Consider the following 18,753-nt stretch of genomic DNA (forward strand, 5'->3'; position numbering starts at 1 on the left):
ATAATTTCATATCCTCCCATCAGGTTAACCCATCATACTATGGTAATTTTTTTTTTTTTTTTAATTTTAAAAAGTTATAATTTTAATAAATATTACTTTAAGTATCAAAATGCTTTTTTTTATATTTTATTTTCCCATCACTACTTACCATTCAAGACAAAATTAAATTTGTAACTTTCTATTATGCTTTTATATAGAGTTATTTCACTTAGGGACTCAAGACCATGTTTTTGTTGGAAGAATGGTGCTGTAAATCACTGGTTTAAACCAGTAGTTAAACAGCACTGATAATATTGTAGAAATAGATGAGAGTCTGTTTTTGTGTCAAAACATCATTCTGTCCCAATATGTGTGCAGCGTGATATGCCAGGAAGCAACAGAAACTTTTTAGTTGCTGCACCAAACCTCTCTGCCAAAACGTTGCTTAAAGTTGTTAAGAAAATATTACAGATGGCACTATAATATACTCAGACTGTCGAAAAGGGTATTCCAATGAAGAGTTAAAAGAAGTCCGATTTGATTTTCAAATTAATCATACATATAATGTATTGATCCCGATACTGGTTGTTTCATGCAAACTATTGAAAGATTATATGGTAGTGCATATGGCAAATTAAATGTCAGAACGGCACTGTCCATGGTGAATTACATTCTTTTTTAATCGAGTTTTTGTGTCTTAAAACACAAGTATTTGCAGACATTTAAAATGATATCTATAGTTTCATTACCTCTGCATTAATTACCAAAATTTGTTTTTCTCATTTCTTTGGCAGGTTGTTTAATTTCCACTAACAATTTCTAACTTTTCAAACACCTGTTACATTATTTTTCACCTTTGATTTTTCTTCAATTTAACCCGTATATTAAATATTTTGGTGATTATTTTTATGCATAAAATTTTTTGCCAAATCGTCAGCATTTGGCAATCCAAATCCAGTTCTGGTAACAGAAAAGTACCCTTGGTGTTCCTCTAAATTAAAAAATTTTTATCACCCCTAAATTCTTCTTCCCTGGTTGTTATCCACCCTGGCACCAGCCCTGTAGAGGGGTTAGCAATTTTTTTTTATGCGACTAAACAATAAGTGAAGCCATATCCATGCATCCTCTCAGTGTACATTATTTAAGTTAATGATCTAAAATCCAGAAATTTATGAAAGCTGGAATCACTGAATTCCCAAACATTCCAGATCTCAGACTTTAACTAAAAAAAAAAAAAAAAAATTCTGTGTAAGAAATCAAAAATAATGAGGTAAATTTACTTACTTCTTTGAATGTCCCGAGAAATATCTAATATATTTATTGTCGTGAAGAGATAAGTATCGGATGGTATCTAAAAATAAAAGAAACATAACAACCTTATGTATTTTTTAAATTTTATTTATATCATGTATTTTATTTATATCTCTTTCCTTACATACTTTAATGTAATAATTCTAAAAATATTGAGGGAGGGTTGTTTTTTAACGCTCTTGAAATCAAAAGCATTCTGAAAAACTAAAATAAGGATATGGAAGCTTTAGGTTTTGGAGATGTCAGTTATTCAACCATAAATATTGGCTACAATTTTCATGTAATCTAATTTGTAGTTGTAACTCATATGACTAAAATATATAAAATTCTGAATAGATAATATTAAATTAAAGAATCTTTATTAAATGAAATAAAATTTAATTAAAAGTTTTTCTACCTAAAAAATAAACTAGCATACTTTGATTTGATTCATAAAGCTCATCTGAAAACTCAGATGCAATTCAGTCTCAAACACCAATAACCTTTGTCATTTTATTACTACATAATGCCTCATAACTTACTAATAGGAAACATTTCAAGATTCTATTAATCAACTCTGGTTAGGGTGGGTGAATATTCCCACCCCCCAATTGACATTGCATTACACATTTTCTAAAAATGTGTAAGAAAAACATTTAATACTATTTAACATTAGTTCAAAAAATTTTTTAGAACTCTGTTTTACAAAGTACATCAGTCTCATAAGTGACTACGAGACCGATGCATCTTGTTAAATAGAACTGAAACCCTTGCAGCAGTATATATACAAATCTTCTACTTCAGACTTATTCTAAGTAATGAATTCTGATAAATATTAACAATTTTTAATAAAAAATCTGTCTCTGTCCTTTCAGTATATTTCAGAAAATGTATACTTGCCATCAATTTTTGTAGAACTATGAACTGCTGAATTCTCAGTATGAGTAAAGCGTACAAGATCTGCCCCATACTTCTTACTGTGAAGAGTTCTCTTGTGACTGAAACAAGAAATTATTAATGTATTACACTTATATATATAAGTATTATATATATAACAATTTTTTACACACTTTTCATCAATTTTTAAAATATTTCTCTCACTTTTTTTGTACCTTTAAGTAACAAAACTTTCTTACATATTCATGACTTATAGAATCTTTCTACTAATAAAAAAATAAAACTATTTTATTGCAGACTAGCAGCTTCGCTGCCAGCCTTTTTCTGGCTTTTAAATGTACTGGAAAAATGGCTGAAGAAAACACCAAACGTTAAATTTAAAAACTGCTTAGAATTTTACTCTGCAGAACAACTTCATAAAAAAAGTTATTACGTATAACAAAATTACAATGAAATAAGCAATGTCTCTTAATACAAATATTAATTATCCTAATAAATAAATTAAACAACTTTCCTTTGAAAAATCTTAAGAACTCAAATGGTATAAAGGAGGTTAAGAACTTTGTTTCCTAAAAAAAATCACTCAAAACTTTTCAGTATCTTAAAGACAGTGAAACGAGTAATAAATAACATAAAAGAATACAAAAAACAAAAAATTCTGAAAAGCAAAGTATAATTAATGATATTTTATCTTGTATTTTCAAGAGAAAATAAATTACAATGAAATAAGCTATATCCCTTAATACAAACATTAATTATCCTAATAAAAAAATTAACTGACTTTCCATTGAAAAAAAACATGCAAAACTTTTCAATATCTTACAAACAGTGAAATAAGCAAAAAATAACATGAAAGCAACTCAAAAAACAAAATTCCGCGCAGAATTTTACTCTGCAGAACAACTTTATATATATATATATATATATATATATAAGTATTATATATATATAAATGACAATGAAATATGCCAATTTCTTAAAAACTGTGACATAAGAAATACGATGAAAAATTGTTGCCAAACCCATATTTCTAAAAAAGTATGAAACTATTCAAAATGATGCGATTTTATCAAAAATCTATCAACAACAATAAGGCCAAAATCCCATTTTTAAAGATGTGAGAAGTGTACTCAAAAGTTTCATTTAAAAAAAAAATTTTTTAATACAAAATATTATCATTTTTCCAAAATTCTTTTTGTAAAAGCAGTCGCAAAGATGAAAGTTTGACATGTCCAAAAATCAATGAAAAATAAACTGTACATTTTTAAAAATAAACTTTTTTAGAAAAAATCTCGTTGAAAAGGTGTTAAGCTCCTTTTGTTAAATAAATTCGTATTTAATCGATTTATTGAAACACAAAATTTATTTTAAGTTCGTAAAATAGCCAAGTGCCTACGTTTCATGACGATGTAAAAATGGAGTGTGTAGAGTAAAATCTCGCTTTCCTACAGCTCAATATGTCTCAAAATGACACGATTTCGTCACAAAACATATAATAAAAAAATTCTAATTCTAATTTCGAAAAAATCACTTCGAGATGCACTGACTCTTGTCTAGATGCACCTATGTACCAAATTTCGCAGCCATGGGTCTATTCGCTTACGCGCAGTGCGAACAAAAGACACACACATATACAAACTCCTTGTTTTATTAGAGATAAAACATTGTCTTGAATAAAAAAAGTATGAAAATTAATTAAAAAGCATTTTTTGTAGAAAATCTATAATATAAAACTGCCTTCATTTTATACATCTACCACCAACTTACAAATTGTAATTAAACTTCTTCCAATAATTAAATTTTAATACATGGCTATTAAAAATTGTCTATTCATGTTTTCTTGAAAATATTAGCAAAATTAAGTCCCTCTTAGAAAAAAACCCAAGTTAAAATGCAGTCTCCGTGTGATATTAGGTTTTGCCCCTTCAATATAAAAATCATATTCAAGGATTTAAAGAGCATTAACTCTATCCTAAAGCCTTATTTAAAGAAACTATGGAAGTCTACTATTACAAAATAAAGAATCTGTATGCATGTTTTTATGTTCTTCACACTGAGAAAAAAACGACACTTGGAGCTATCAGATTTTGAATACAAGCAGTCCTCCACCCAAACATGTGCACCTCGAAATCAGAATTTCGAGTTTCTTTTTCATTCATTTTATATTTTGTATGAATTTTTGATTAATAAACTCAGCAATCTGAAAGTGAGCAGTGGGACCACTGTTCAAAATAAAACATTTTTACTCCAATGCAGGAGACTTGCCATTCAGCAAAATATCAATTTTTTAATTTTAATGTACATTCTTCGCATTGCAGAAAAACGGCGACACTTAAAAGCTACCAAATTTTGAACACATGTTAGTCTTCCACCTGAACATGCACATCTTGAAAACAGAATTTTGAATTTGTTTTTGATTTATTTCACATTCTGTAAAAATTTATTGACTTTCAAGTAATAAACTCTAGGATCTGAAAACAAGAATTGGCAAAAATTGTTTGAAATAAAACATTTTTATTTCCAATGCAAGAAATTGTTGCCATTAGGCAAAATACAAGATATTAGTTCTTCAATTTTAATCCACCTACTAATTCTGCTGCTTTAAAACAATGTGTTGCCTCTGCATGAAATAAAATACTGTTATCAATGTACTAAAGAGTTGCCATTCAGAAATGCATAAGATATTTAACTTTCAAATTAGTCTCCTGTAGTATAACAAACTGAAGGATTTAAAAGCAATAAACACAGTTCTTAAGAATATACTTCTACTTTTTAATCTGATTGAGTTAATGAATTATTTGAATCATGAGATGTCTAATTTGAAATATAAAATATTTTTTATGAAATTACACTAGCTGGACTAATTAAAAATTATGTATTTTTTCACTTTTATGATAATATTTTAGTGGTTGGCTACACAACAGCTAGTATAGTAAAAAGATAAACTTGTAAAATACAAAAGTCAATAGAAATCTAATAAAAAATTACACCACTAATGAACAATCCATAATAAATATTCACACCATACTACACTGATGCTGTCTGAACACAATTAAATAATTTACAATTTCAGGGTTTTATAGATGTACATAAATTAAAATTTTTGGATTAAAAAAATCGGTTGATCTTTGGATTATGGTAACTTGGCGATTTTTTGGCGAAAATTTGGCAACCCTCTATTTTTTTTTCGCCGCCATTTTGTCTTCACAAAGTAAAGACATGTTTCTTTTCTTTTTATTTACTGAACACTTTTCCCAACAATCTACTAGCCGAATTACACTTATACTAGAAATTTTATGTAACAAAACTGCTTAATCATAACAAATATTTACTGCAAAATTGGGAAAAAGTGCACAATCGCAAACTCCTTGCACGTTTTTCAGAATAGCACATACACATAAACCATTTACATGTCGACTTATTTTTACTTAAAAAAACATCCCAGAATTGCACAAAAATGGCATTGCACACACTCTTAACTTTATCCATCTACACTGCTATTTTCTCATAAATTACAAAAATTTGCAAGAAAATGCAAAAAAAAATCTGTGAATCTTTAAACTTGGTAAAAAGCACATTTATGAAATTACCTGATCGCGAAAAAGTATATACCCTTTCCAAGGATGAACATTTCCACGTATAAAATAAATAAAATATCCAAAAACTTTTACCTCTAAATTATCTATTATATTATAAACGTCACCAACGAATTCATACCGCAAACATTACAAATGGTTATAAATACTTAGTGCCAAATATTTAAATTATTTCCATGAACGTTTACTTCAACTGAAACGTATACCAAATTCCTACAAAAAAAAAAAAATTAAAATAACTAACATTTAATTAAAATATCACTAAACGATGTACACATCGACTTATTTTTACTTAAAAAAACATCCCAGAATTGCAAAAAAAATGGCATTGTGCACACTCTTCACTATATCCATGTACACTGCTTTTTTCTCATAAATTAGAAAAATTTCACGAAAATGCATGAAAATTTTGTGACTCTTTAAATCTGGTAAAAAGAACATATATGAAATTATCTGATCACAAAAAAGTATATACCCTTTTCAAAGATGAACATTTCCACGTATAAAATAAATAAAATATCCAAAAACTTTTACCTCTAAATTATCTATTATATTATAAACGTCACCAACGAATTTATACCGCAAACATTACAAATGGTTACAAATACTTAGTGTCAAATATTTAAATTATTTCCATGCACATTTACTTCAACTGAAACGTATACAGTCAAAAGTCGTTAATCCGGACTCGTCGGGACTTCGGCGATTCTGGATTATCGATTTTTTCGGATTATAGATTATCAGTTTAAATCTCGTAAGATGGGATGCAGAAATTCTAAAATTAAAAATATGAAACCTTAATTTATGAAATAAAGAATAATTATAATCTAAAGGGTATCAAAATTTACAAAAAAAAAACTTAATATTTATTTGTTTACTTTATTAAACATTTCTTTCAATGTAAGTTGTTTAAGTTGCTTCGTTTTATGTGATAATACTTTCTCTTTAATTCTATAAACAGACACAATTTCTTGTTCAGTTACAAAGTTTCGCTGTTCAAGTCCCGTTAATTGTTGTGCCGAGAATACCGACTAACTTGTCAATCGAAATTTTTTTTCGTTTTCACTAAGCTCTCTGTCACATTCTTCATGTCTTTATCCATTTTTTGCAGCAATTCCATTTTTTGTTTGATGGACATCGAAACATACTTTCGTTTTGTATGATCCTTTGGGAGCTCCAGAATCGGATATTCTATTTGACATAATCGAAAGTTCAAGTTTACTTTTATAAAATTGCTCTTACAGTCTGCAAAAAATAATAAGCCGGATCCAATTCGAAGATTAAAAAAAACAACGCAATCATCAACATTAACTGAAATAGATAATTAGATAATTTTAGATTATATCATCCGTTATACATAAAACGATCACGCGAAAATGTATACTGCGCTTGCGCACACGCAAGTGGTAAAAGGTCTTATGCGCGCACGTAAACGCCTATGCGCATGTGTCAATGCGGCACATGCGCAGAAAGTTTTTAGCTTTGAGGTCCCGATTATAGATCATTCCAGATTATGGGTGTCCGAATTAACAACTTTTGACTGTACCAAATTCCTACAAACATAAAATTCACAAAATAACTATCATTTAATTAAAATATCATTTAACCATGTACACGTCGACTTATTTTTACTTAAAAAAAATCCCAGAATTGCACAAAAATGGCATTGCGCACACTCTTCACTATATCCATGTACACTGCTTTTTTCTCATAAATTAGAAAAAATTCACGAAAATGCATGACAATTTCCTGAATCTTCAAACCCGGTAAAAAGAACATATATGAAATTACCTGATCGCGAAAAAGTATATACCCTTTCCAAATATGAACATTTCCACGTATAAAATAAATAAAATATCCAAAAACTTTTACCTCTACATTATTTATTATATTACAAACGTCACCAACTAATTCATACTGCAAACATTACAAATGGTTACAAATACTTAGTGTCAAATATTTAAATTATTTCCATGCACGTTTACTTCCACTCTAACGTATACCAAATTCTACAAACATATAATTCACAAAATAACTATCATTTAATTAAAATATAATTAAATTCAAAAACACTACTTAAAATATAAATAAGCACATACATTAAATTAATAAAAATTAGCTTACAATTACTTTAAAGTAAATCATTGCTAATAACAGTTTTCCAATAATACCATATTACTTTATTTACTCCTTACATTTAGAACAATGCATAAAAATAATATCCTCAAATAATTAAAAATACTAACTTACCTAATCTTCTTCAGAATCTTGATTACATGGCCGATAAACTTTTCTTATTTCCTCCGCTAAATAAAAAGCAAGCGTATGTGCGCCTGTTTCAGGATCTTTAAAATCATACTTATAGTTAGTTCACAGCAAGGTACCAGGTAAAATAAATAACTTAATAAAATATCTTTACTTCTATCTCGCACAACCTTAAAGAAACACTTATTACTACCCCTTTCAATCCCACTAAATACCCATTTCGAATTCACTTCGAATTAAGGCCATGGGATTCAAAAATTAATGAACACTGTTTCACACAACACAGAATAAAGCCAAGTACAAAATTTCCAGATTTTTTCCCGATTTCCCCCCTTTTCCTATTAAAGAACCGTAATTCGTTCATTAATATCACATGACATATCCCATGATCTCTCATTTTCCTCACACAAAATAATGCGTAATCGGAACTGAGTACTTCTCACATTATTACCAAAGTCCTAGGTAGTAACCTTTATCGCCTCCAAAATGTGGCCAAACTACCAGTTACCATATTGCAAAGATCAGCCAAAAAATCATTCGAAAAGCAATCTCCAATATTAACAATTTCTTTTTATCTTCATTACTATAGTTTTCAAAAATTAGATTTAAAATTACTTTAAATCTTAACTAAAAACACAGAACTTTCTTCTTTGAATAATTTAATGCTAAAACAGTAAGATATAATAATGTACAGTAAGATATAATAAACAGCTTACTATTTAAAAAATATATTTCAAACTGCATACATACTGCTGAGATTGGTATTAAATAGATGTTAACATTTTTGTAAACTTCCAACATTACTTTTTCCCATATTCCTTTTTCAATATTATAAAGAATTTAAAAATTAACTTAGGTTCTCGTATTTTTCCTTTAGATAGCATGATAGATCAATCTGATAATTTTACAATCACAGTTAGCATTTTTTTTTTTTTTTTTTTTTTTTTTTATAATTCTCTGCTTGATTGTCTCTTCATAATCTTTCCTTCATTAGGAAAATAACTGGATTATTAAAGAAAAAATTTAATGTAGTAAATAAAAGCCCTAATAAATGCAGTGACTAAATAAATATGGTCATACCACTCAGAAAACTGTGCATTTGGTACAAAATGTTAAATATATTAAAAAACTATGATTAAATCCCTTTTGCTAAACAATACTGTAAATATACTTATACTATAGATATGGCCACCTTAAAAATATTATTTCCAATCTGCTAAAATTTTAACATACAGTTAAAAGACAGGAGATAATTTCACTAAGCAAGATATTACAACATGAATAAAAAGTGATGAATAAACAATATTCACCTCTACTATTGCATATCCTTACATTAAAGTAAAACACTAGGGTTTTTTTTTTTTTTTTTTTTTTTAATGTTTCTTTTCTGAAAGTAAGCAATCGAAAATTATTAACTACTTGCAGTGAAACATTTCTACTTTTCAAGGACAATTTTAATGCTTTTTAACACAATGCTTGGAAGCACTCCCATAAAGAACCTGGTAAATGTAAACACTGCCAACAATAGCAATAACAGTTCAAATCTGGTAATCCAACGGATTCGCATGCTTGCAGATAACCATTCCTCTTACGTTGTTTTTGGTTTCTTACACTTCTATTCATAATTTTGCATGTCGTAGCATCACACTTATTGTTCAGCTTTCCCCATTAATTTATTTTTCACTTATTCAGCATTATTTTGTCTGATTTCCACATCACATTTTCTGTATTTTTTAACTATGAATAGATGGAATTATTTCCATTCAATCAAGGAAGTTGCCCGAGAGAGATGCTTGTCTGCAGTAGTACGTCTCAGAAGGATTATTGCCTTCATCGAAAATATGTTTACAGCAAGCAATGGATCAGCAAAGATTCTTAAGAAGCATGTGACTAAGAAAGCAACTATTGTGACTGATGAATGGTGGACATATTCATTTTTAGGCAGGTATGGATTATTTTGTGCATCAGACTGTTAATCATTCCACAAATCTCATTAATCCAGCAACTAGTGCACATACCCTGTCTAAAGAATTAATCAGCAGCCTCTGAATGTAAAATTTAAATGGGAAAAAAAAAGTGGTTTTTCACAAGGAAAACTTAACTGATCATGTACTTGACTACCTATTTTGGTAGGAAGTTAAACATAATGGCAAGATCCATTATGCCATTAATGTGTAATGTGAATGTCACATTACATATGGGGAAAATCATGGAACCCAACTATGCAGTCAGCCCTTTCATATGGCTTTGAATTACCAGTATTCAGTAGTCTTGGCAGAGTAATTTTAATAACAGAAATTTAGTACAAGAATGGTCTATGAATAAATCTTAATTATGACTGGTGAACTTTTATACATTTCAGCTATCAAAACATTACATTAACCAAATTAAAAACCCATTTTACAACTGCAAGTTTTTAAACATCATAAAAAATGTTAACAGATGAATTATTTAAATTATAAGGTGTTGGGGGGGGGGAGAAATTACTTAAATTTATCACAAACTGTGTTGATATAGATTTTGATCAATATAATCTGAATACTTAAATATATTGGATGAAGATCCCTGCCAGATGTCAAATAACTAACCATGTGATAATAACAAATTTTAAACAATTCGATTTTACTCCAACAGTTTTATAGGTAATTATCATTAATACATTTCCAATTTTGCAAATTAATTCTAAAACAGATTATGGTAACTTAAATAAGGAAAGAAAGAATTCTTAAAGATAAAATATTAACTATCTTTATTTAAATTTTCACATAAATATTCTGAAAATATGTACGCAGACAAGCTTAGCCATTACCTTGGAAAAAAAAAAACACAGAATGAAAGTATATATTCAGAAGTTTTATCCATTTCCAACCAGCAGTTCTAGAAATTAATGGTTATTACAATAGTGGATTTCAATAAAACAATTTGTAAATTACTTCAGAAACTTTATTACAAATAAAAAGATTCCCTTAATAGCAGCATAAGCATAATAAAAGCATAACTTAATTTATGATAAGCTAATAAAAATAGATATACACACTGTTGTTCTCCAATTATATTAAAATTACACAAGAAGGTTTCACAAAAACTACAGTTTATATATTAAAATACATCTCATTATTTTTGATCCTACACAATTACTAAACTTCTATAACATGAAATCCAGCTATGATTCAGGAACTTAAAATTATCACAAGCTGAAAATTATTAATCATAAAATGTATATTCAAATTTATAACCTTTAAATATCCACATTTTTCTCACTAAGAAGAAGATACTTAAAATTTTGAAAATATGAAACATTATTAAATCAAATTTTAAATAACTTCATACTGCACAGTAAGCGATAGGTTGATATTTTCACAAATAAATAAACATTTAAAACAAATAAGTATTCTCTCCAATTTTTCATAAATAACGTAATTACGTTCTTGACACTTTCAATAAATACGGAATATCAAAAAAATAAATTGAAAGTCATTTTTCATAGAGGGTTAAAATTTGAATTAACTCTTCCGACCTACGAAAACAATTATAAGCGTAAGATATGCACAATCAGTTTTTTTTTTTTTTTGTTTTTTTGGTCGTTACTTAAAAACCTCGTTATAATTACTTACGTTCCTTTCTCACAGTCATATATCACAATGGAATCGTCATCACTACTTGAAATCAAAGTATTACCATCAGAAGAAAAATCAACGCTATTAATGCGATCAGAATTTTCACTAAATACTTTGGCCACGCGAAAACTTTGAACTACATATGAAACTAGTTTCATTGTGAGTTCTGAATACATGAGTTTAAGTAGCACCTAAAGAATTAAAAATTTTTACAACGCTAAATCTACAAACGGCCCAACAAATTTACTGAAGATTAAAAAGGCCGTGCCCTGAGAGCATCGTTCCGCCGTCTCTGCAAAGCTGCCAGTGAGAAAAAATCACACCGGCCCCAGAGATCTTAACACCAAGTTCGTTATCCGCCATTTTTAACCACGAATCAACAACGCATTTCAAAAGGCCCTTTTAAAATGAATATATTATATTTAGAAAATTGCATTATGTTTATTGAATATTTTTAAAAGGACAGCAGTTTTAAATAGTAAATTGTTTTATTCAAGAATCATTGACAAAAAGTGATTCATCAATTCTTGGACGTAATTCTTGGACGTAAGTAAAAATAATGCCGCATTTCATCCGACAATAATATAAAATATAAATGTTCCCGTCCATAATATAAATATTATACTCCCATTCTGCATTTAAAAAAAAAAAAGAGGTGAGAAGTCATTACTGAATTGGTCGAAAATTAAACTATAGTTCCGAAATATGTACTTTTGCTTTAAGCATTTATTTACCTTAATTTTGTATAAAGTTTACAAATAACCTTTTATAGTTCCTCTCATTCCCATGCAGTTTTTTCTATGTCGTGTCTATATAATCAGACGTTAGCAGACTTTCAAAGTTTAGAAGCATATTTTAGCAGATCTCTTTTACAGTGGAGAAATACCCTGATGCAATCGACTGACTTTCGTTTCACCTATGATTTTTGGAAAAAGAAAAAAAGACATAAACTAAAGAAGCCTACTTATATGAGTATTTCCTTAAATATATTGTAACATTTAGAGGCTTTAGTGTAGAATTGGGTGCCCCTTTGATTAACGACAAATTTCGTTCAGTTTTGGCGATGAAACCCCATTTCTGGTTACTATGATAGTTACTATAATAGTGTGCATGGACTAAGTTAAGGTAGCACGCAATGTCTAGTTTGCGCAATTCTCTGATGTTTTTTTGAATGAAAATAGATCGATGTGTACATGGGCTACTTTGACTTCTTAGTTTGGTTTTGTACAGCGGCCATCTTGAAATTGTGCCTGGCGTCGGTCTTGACGTGAAAAAGAAAACACCAAAAAGCAAGGGGCTAAAAAAAAAAAAAAAAAAAACATATTCTTTGCAAGGGGCTACCCATTAGTAAATGAGAGAGTACTCCACGCTTCTTTCCTAAATAATTTTTTAAAACTGAATTTGAGTTACAGATTCCTGTAATAACACTACATCTTTTATAAACAGCCTTTATAAATATGATTTATGTAAAATTCGAAAAAATAAATGAATAAAAATAATTTTTTATGTAGATTAAAACTTAATTTTAAAGAATGAAATTTGAAAAGGATAAATGTACTTATTCTCTCATTCTTATGAAAGAAATGGTCAGTTCCGAATCGTTTTCTCTTATTTGAGCGAAGCATCTTTTTCAGTAAATACTGTAAGTATATTTGCATTTTTTCATGAAATCCTCATGCTCATCACTTTGGTTATTTCATGTATTAGGAAATTAGCAACTATCAAAGATTGTCACAGTTAAATATTACCATTATTTTTTTGTACCTAAAGAGTATAATTCACTATATGTTGTTAGTAGTGTACTGGAAGACATTCCCACTACGTACAGCATTCAAACGATTTTACCCCTATGAATGGAAGTTCTGTTGCTCTCACATATTAAAGAACCTTGTATTAAGCCTACCCAGATCAAAGAACGTAGTCGTTGGAGATCCGTCAGATTATTTCCTGTATGATGTCAGTATGGAGTAATGTAATTGATTTTTAGGGCTTTGAGATTAAATATTGCATTAGTTGTAAGAAAGTTAACTGCTTGTATTCGTGATGTGATGAAATCGTTCGATATAATTTCAAATCTAGTCACTCCGAATGGAGTGACAGAATATCTATATTCAGTTTTGCCCAAAGATATTCCTGATGCTGCAGTTGCTCTTGTAAGATCATTTAATACTGTAGATGAATTTCAGCTAAAAATTTTGCGGGTATCCTTATGTATACTTCTTATAAATGTGTTTTTTATTTGGTGTGCGTGGAGAAAATACGGCGAAAAAATTACTGAACGTTTTATGAAACCAGGTTTGTAATATTCCTTTTTTATGTGGATGTAATGATTCCGTATATCTTTTGTTCATATTATTTTACGAAAATAATGGTTTATTACAAAATGTGTAGCAAATATTGCCATGATGTCACTTTCCATGTATGTACACCTTGAATTAAATTGAAAGAAGTAGTGATTTTACAGAATTACGGACGTTATCTGTATCTTACGAAGTACAGATCTGCATTTTGTGTCAGTAAAATTGATATTGAAATTATTAAATACTTGGCTTATTAACTGCAGCATTTTCCCCTTTTTTCTAATTCTTTATTAAAATGTCACTTACTAGGTCATAAATCTCCTTCAAAATCGGAAAGCAGTTAATGTAGGCAGTTTAACAAAGAAAGGTTTTTTTTTATGAGTTTCCGTCTGTTCCATAAATATGTGTTTACTTTTTCCAAATCATTTACATAATTTTTCAGTAAATGTAAATCTGTTTTCAACAATCTGTTGGAGCTCAGCTGTGGTACTTAAGAACATGACAGAGCCCCAATTAAGATAAGTCCAGTTTTAATAAGCACTGCAATACTAAGCAGAAATTTTTGCTGTTAATGCAACTTTGTTGTAATCACTATTAAAATTGGCTTGCGTACTATCTACTAAGTGTATGTTTCTCATGTTGCAGGAGTCCCTTCCTTTTTGTCTGTTTATTCATTCTAAGAGAAATACATGTTTTGCAAGTCATGATGTGAGATATTTTAGTCTTTCCCTACCTGAGAATAAAGATCATTTTACAATAAAATGCAGAATCGCTCACTTATTTGTTTGGTGCTTTTTACAAGAGTTTCTTTGACTTTTTAAGTGAAAATAGGTTGATGTGTACATGGATAAATTCAAGGGAGTGTGCAATGCCATTTTTGTGCAATTCTGGGATTTTTTTAAAGTGAAAATAGGTTGATGTGTACATGGATACCGAGTATGTGCAATTCTTAAAAACGTGCCAAGCAGTGGGCGATTCTGCACTTTCCCCAGATTTTATTCTCCAGACGATTATTGATTGAAAATAAAATTAAGAAATTACTGCTAGAAAAGTTATTCAATTGTGTCAGGATATCTTTATAAAATGGATTATTATATCCAAATAATTATAAAATAATGAACTCATGTATTAGGAATTCCTAATACATTTTAGGGCTTTAAGATTAAATGTTGCATTAGTTGTAAGAAAGTTAACTGCTTTGTATTCGTGATGTGATGAAATCGTTCGATATAATTTCAAATGGAGAATTTAGCTTTGGTTGATCTTTAGATTATGGTAATTTGGTGATTTTTTGGCGAAAATTTGGTGACCAACTCTCCTACAGCAACCCTCTATTTTTTTTCCCACCGCCATTTTGTCTTCACGAAGTAAAGACATGTTTCTTTTCTTTTTATCTACTGAACACTTCTTCCAACAATCTACTACCCAAATTACACTTATTACAGAAATTTTATCTAACAAAACTGCTTAATCATGACAAATATTCACTGCAAAATTGGGAAAAAGTGCACAATACCATACTCCTTACGCGTTTTTCAAAATAACACATACACATAAACCATGTACACGTCGACTTATTTTTACTTAAAAAAACATTCCAGAATTACACAAAAATGGCATTGCGCACACTCTTCACTATATCCATGTACACTGCTTTTTTCTCATAAATTAGAAAAATTTCATGAAAGTACATGACAATTTTCTGAATCCTTAAACCCGGTAAAAAGAACATATATGAAATTACGTGATCGCGAAAAAGTATATACCCTTTCCAAATATGAACATTTCCACATATAAAATAAATAAAATATCCAAAAACTTTTACCTCTAAATCATCTATTATATTATAAACGTCACCAACGAATTCATACCGCAAGCATTACAAATACTTAGTGTCAAATATTTAAATTATTTCCATGCACGTTTACTTCAACTAAAACGTATACCAAATTCCTACAAACATAAAATTCACAAAATAACTATCATTTAATTAAAATATCACTAAACCATGTACACATCGACATATTTTTACAGTTGATCTTTAGATTATGGTAACTTGGCAATTTTTTGGCGACCAACTCTCCTACAGCAACCCTCTATTTTTTTTTCCCGCCGCCATTTTGTCTTCACGAAGTAAAGACATGTTTCTTTTCTTTTTATCTACTGAACACTTCTTCCAACAATCTACTAGCCGAATTACACTTATGCTAGAAATTTTATCTAACAAAACTGCTTAATCATGACAAATATTCACTGCAAAATTGGGAAAAAGTGCACAATACCATACTCCTTACGCGTTTTTCAAAATAACACATACACATAAACCATGTACACGTCGACTTATTTTTACTTAAAAAAACATCCCAGAATTACTCAAAAATGGCATTGCGCACACTCTTCACTATATCCATGTACACAGCTTTTTTCTCATAAATTAGAAAAATTTCATGAAAGTACATGACAATTTTCTGAATCTTTAAACCCGGTAAAAAGAACATATATGAAATTACCTGATCGCGAAAAAGTATATACCCTTTCCAAATATGAACATTTCCACATATAAAATAAATAAAATATCCAAAAACTTTTACCTCTAAATCATCTATTATATTATAAACGTCACCAACGAATTCATACCGCAAGCATTACAAATACTTAGTGTCAAATATTTAAATTATTTCCATGCACGTTTACTTCAACTAAAACGTATACCAAATTCCTACAAACATAAAATTTCCAAAATAACTATCATTTAATTAAAATATAATTAAATTCAAAAACACTACTTAAAATATAAATAAGCACATACATTAAATTAATAAAAATTAGCTTACAATCCTAATTACTTTAAACTAAATCATTGCTAATAACAATTTTCCCAATAATACCAAATTACTTTACTTCCATCTTACATTTAGAACAATGCATAAAAATAATATCCTCAAATAATTAAAAATACTAACTTACCTAATCTTCTTCAGAATCTTGATTACGTGTCCGATAAACTTTTCTTATTTCTTCCGCTAAATAAAAAGCAAGCGTATGTGCGCCTGTTTCAGGATCTTTAAAATCATACTTATAGTTCACAGCAAGGTACCAGGTAAAATAAATAACTTAATAAAACATCTTTACTACTATCTTGCACAACCTTAAAGAAACACTTATTACTACCCCTTTCAATCCCACTAAATACCCATTTTGAATTCACTTTAGTTAGGGCCATGGGATCCGAAAATTAACGAACACTGTTTCACACAACACAGAATAAAGTCAAATACAAAATTTCCAGATTTTTCCCGATTTCCCTCCTTTTCCGATTAAAGAACCGTAATTCGTCCATTAATATCACATGACATATCCCATGATCTCTCATTTCCCTCACACAAAATAATGCGTAATCGGAACTGAGTACTTCTCACATTATTACCAAAGTCCCAGGTAGTAACCTTTATCGCGTCCAAAATGTCGCCAAACTACCAGTTACCATATTCTAAAGATCAGCCTTAGCTTTCAGTGTTTGATATCCAAAGACAGGGAGCATGGTTCACCAAATTTTCTTTGTACACAATTGATAAGTTTCTGAAAAATGTGCATAAAGAAAACATATTATACCTGTAGTAGTAAAGAAGAATGTATCTAGAAAATCAGTAAAAATAATTAAAAAAAAAAAAAATCTTAATATAAGTTTTAAGATTGTCATTTCACCTTATTTTAATAAAATCCCGATCTAATAAATAATATGTAACAAAATTTCATTAAAGTGCATTTGTATTTTAATATGAAAATAATTCTTCATAAACAACAAAATAAAATCTGTTGTACAAGATTATATTCATTTTTGTTTTCTGACAATAAATAATGCATATATTTGCATATGGCTAAAGTGTCACTGCTGTCAATAGAAAGTTGTGGATACTGTCTTCTTCTTGCATTTATTGGGTTGTTCGGAAAGTAATTTCGTTTTTTTTTTTTTTGGGAACATGAAAGACAATTTTCGTATAATGAATAAATATTTTATTAAATTATATATTGGCCATTCTGGTCCAACACCTTTTGCCATCTTTCTGGCTGTAACATGATTCCCCGCTCATAAAAGTTTTGGCCCTTGCTGGCAAAAAACTGATTCAGGTGGTTTTTGACATCTTCATTTGAGGTAAAGGTTTTACCATCCAAAAAATTTTGCAGGGACCGGAACAAATAATAATCGGAAGGCGCCAGATCTGGAGAATATGGTGGGTGTTGCAGTATGTCCCATTCAAGCTGTAAAAGCTTTTGGTGAGTGACCAAACTTGTACGAGGTCTTGCATTATCCTGGTGGAACACTACACCCTTCCTGTTGGTTAATTCTGGCCTCTTCTGTTTAAAAGTTCTGTTTAAGTGCATCATTCAATTTGTCCAGCTGATGACAATAGACTTCCGAATTAATAGTTATATTGTCCGGTAAAAGCTAAAAAAAAAAAAGATTCCTTTGAAATCCCACCAAACGAACAGCATATCCCTTTTTTTGGTGAATATTGGCTTTTGAAACGCTTTGAGCCGGTTCATCTTTTCTGCTCCATGACCTCTTGCGTTTCACATTGTTGTATACGACCCATTTTTCGTCCCCAGTAATAATCCGCTTAAAAAATGGATCATTTTCCTGACGATTGAGGAGCAAATCACACACGTCAACGCGACGACACAAATTTCGCTCCGTAAGAACATGGGGCACCCACACATCGAGCTTCGAGGTTAAGCCCAGGCCTTTCAAGTGGCCATAAACAGTCGAATTCGACAAATTTAACCTCTCACCGATCTCTCGTGTGGTTA

General features: G+C 29.5%; 2 protein-coding genes across 4 annotated transcripts in view; one reads left to right on the plus strand and one right to left on the minus strand.

The window, feature by feature from the left end:
* The window catches only part of LOC118183545 (WD repeat-containing protein 82-like), a 75,267-nt gene extending 63,308 nt beyond the window's left edge, over positions 1-11,959 (minus strand). Inside the window, exons 1-3 of one of the 2 annotated variants that reach the window (XM_035353138.2) lie at positions 11,642-11,959; positions 2,170-2,267; positions 1,264-1,330 (exon numbers count right to left, since the gene is read on the minus strand). In XM_035353138.2, coding sequence (XP_035209029.1) covers positions 1,264-1,330; positions 2,170-2,267; positions 11,642-11,820 — 344 coding nt within the window. In that variant the 5' untranslated portion in view covers positions 11,821-11,959. The remainder of the gene's footprint in view (positions 1-1,263; positions 1,331-2,169; positions 2,268-11,641) is intronic. The other variant, XM_035353137.2, reaches the window with a different exon arrangement.
* Positions 11,960-13,115: 1,156 nt separating this feature from the next.
* The window catches only part of LOC118183546 (UBX domain-containing protein 6-like), a 38,116-nt gene continuing 32,478 nt past the window's right edge, over positions 13,116-18,753 (plus strand). The window contains exon 1 of one of the 2 annotated variants that reach the window (XM_035353140.2): positions 13,116-13,286. The gene's annotated coding sequence lies outside the window, so the exon portion shown is untranslated. Of the gene's footprint in view, positions 13,287-13,407; positions 13,940-18,753 lie in introns of those variants that run through there. The other variant, XM_035353139.2, reaches the window with a different exon arrangement.

This window comes from Stegodyphus dumicola, chromosome 4 (assembly GCF_044657685.1).
Source record: "Stegodyphus dumicola isolate Sdum_Otavi_A_Nest chromosome 4, ASM4465768v1".
Taxonomy (NCBI): domain Eukaryota; kingdom Metazoa; phylum Arthropoda; class Arachnida; order Araneae; family Eresidae; genus Stegodyphus; species Stegodyphus dumicola.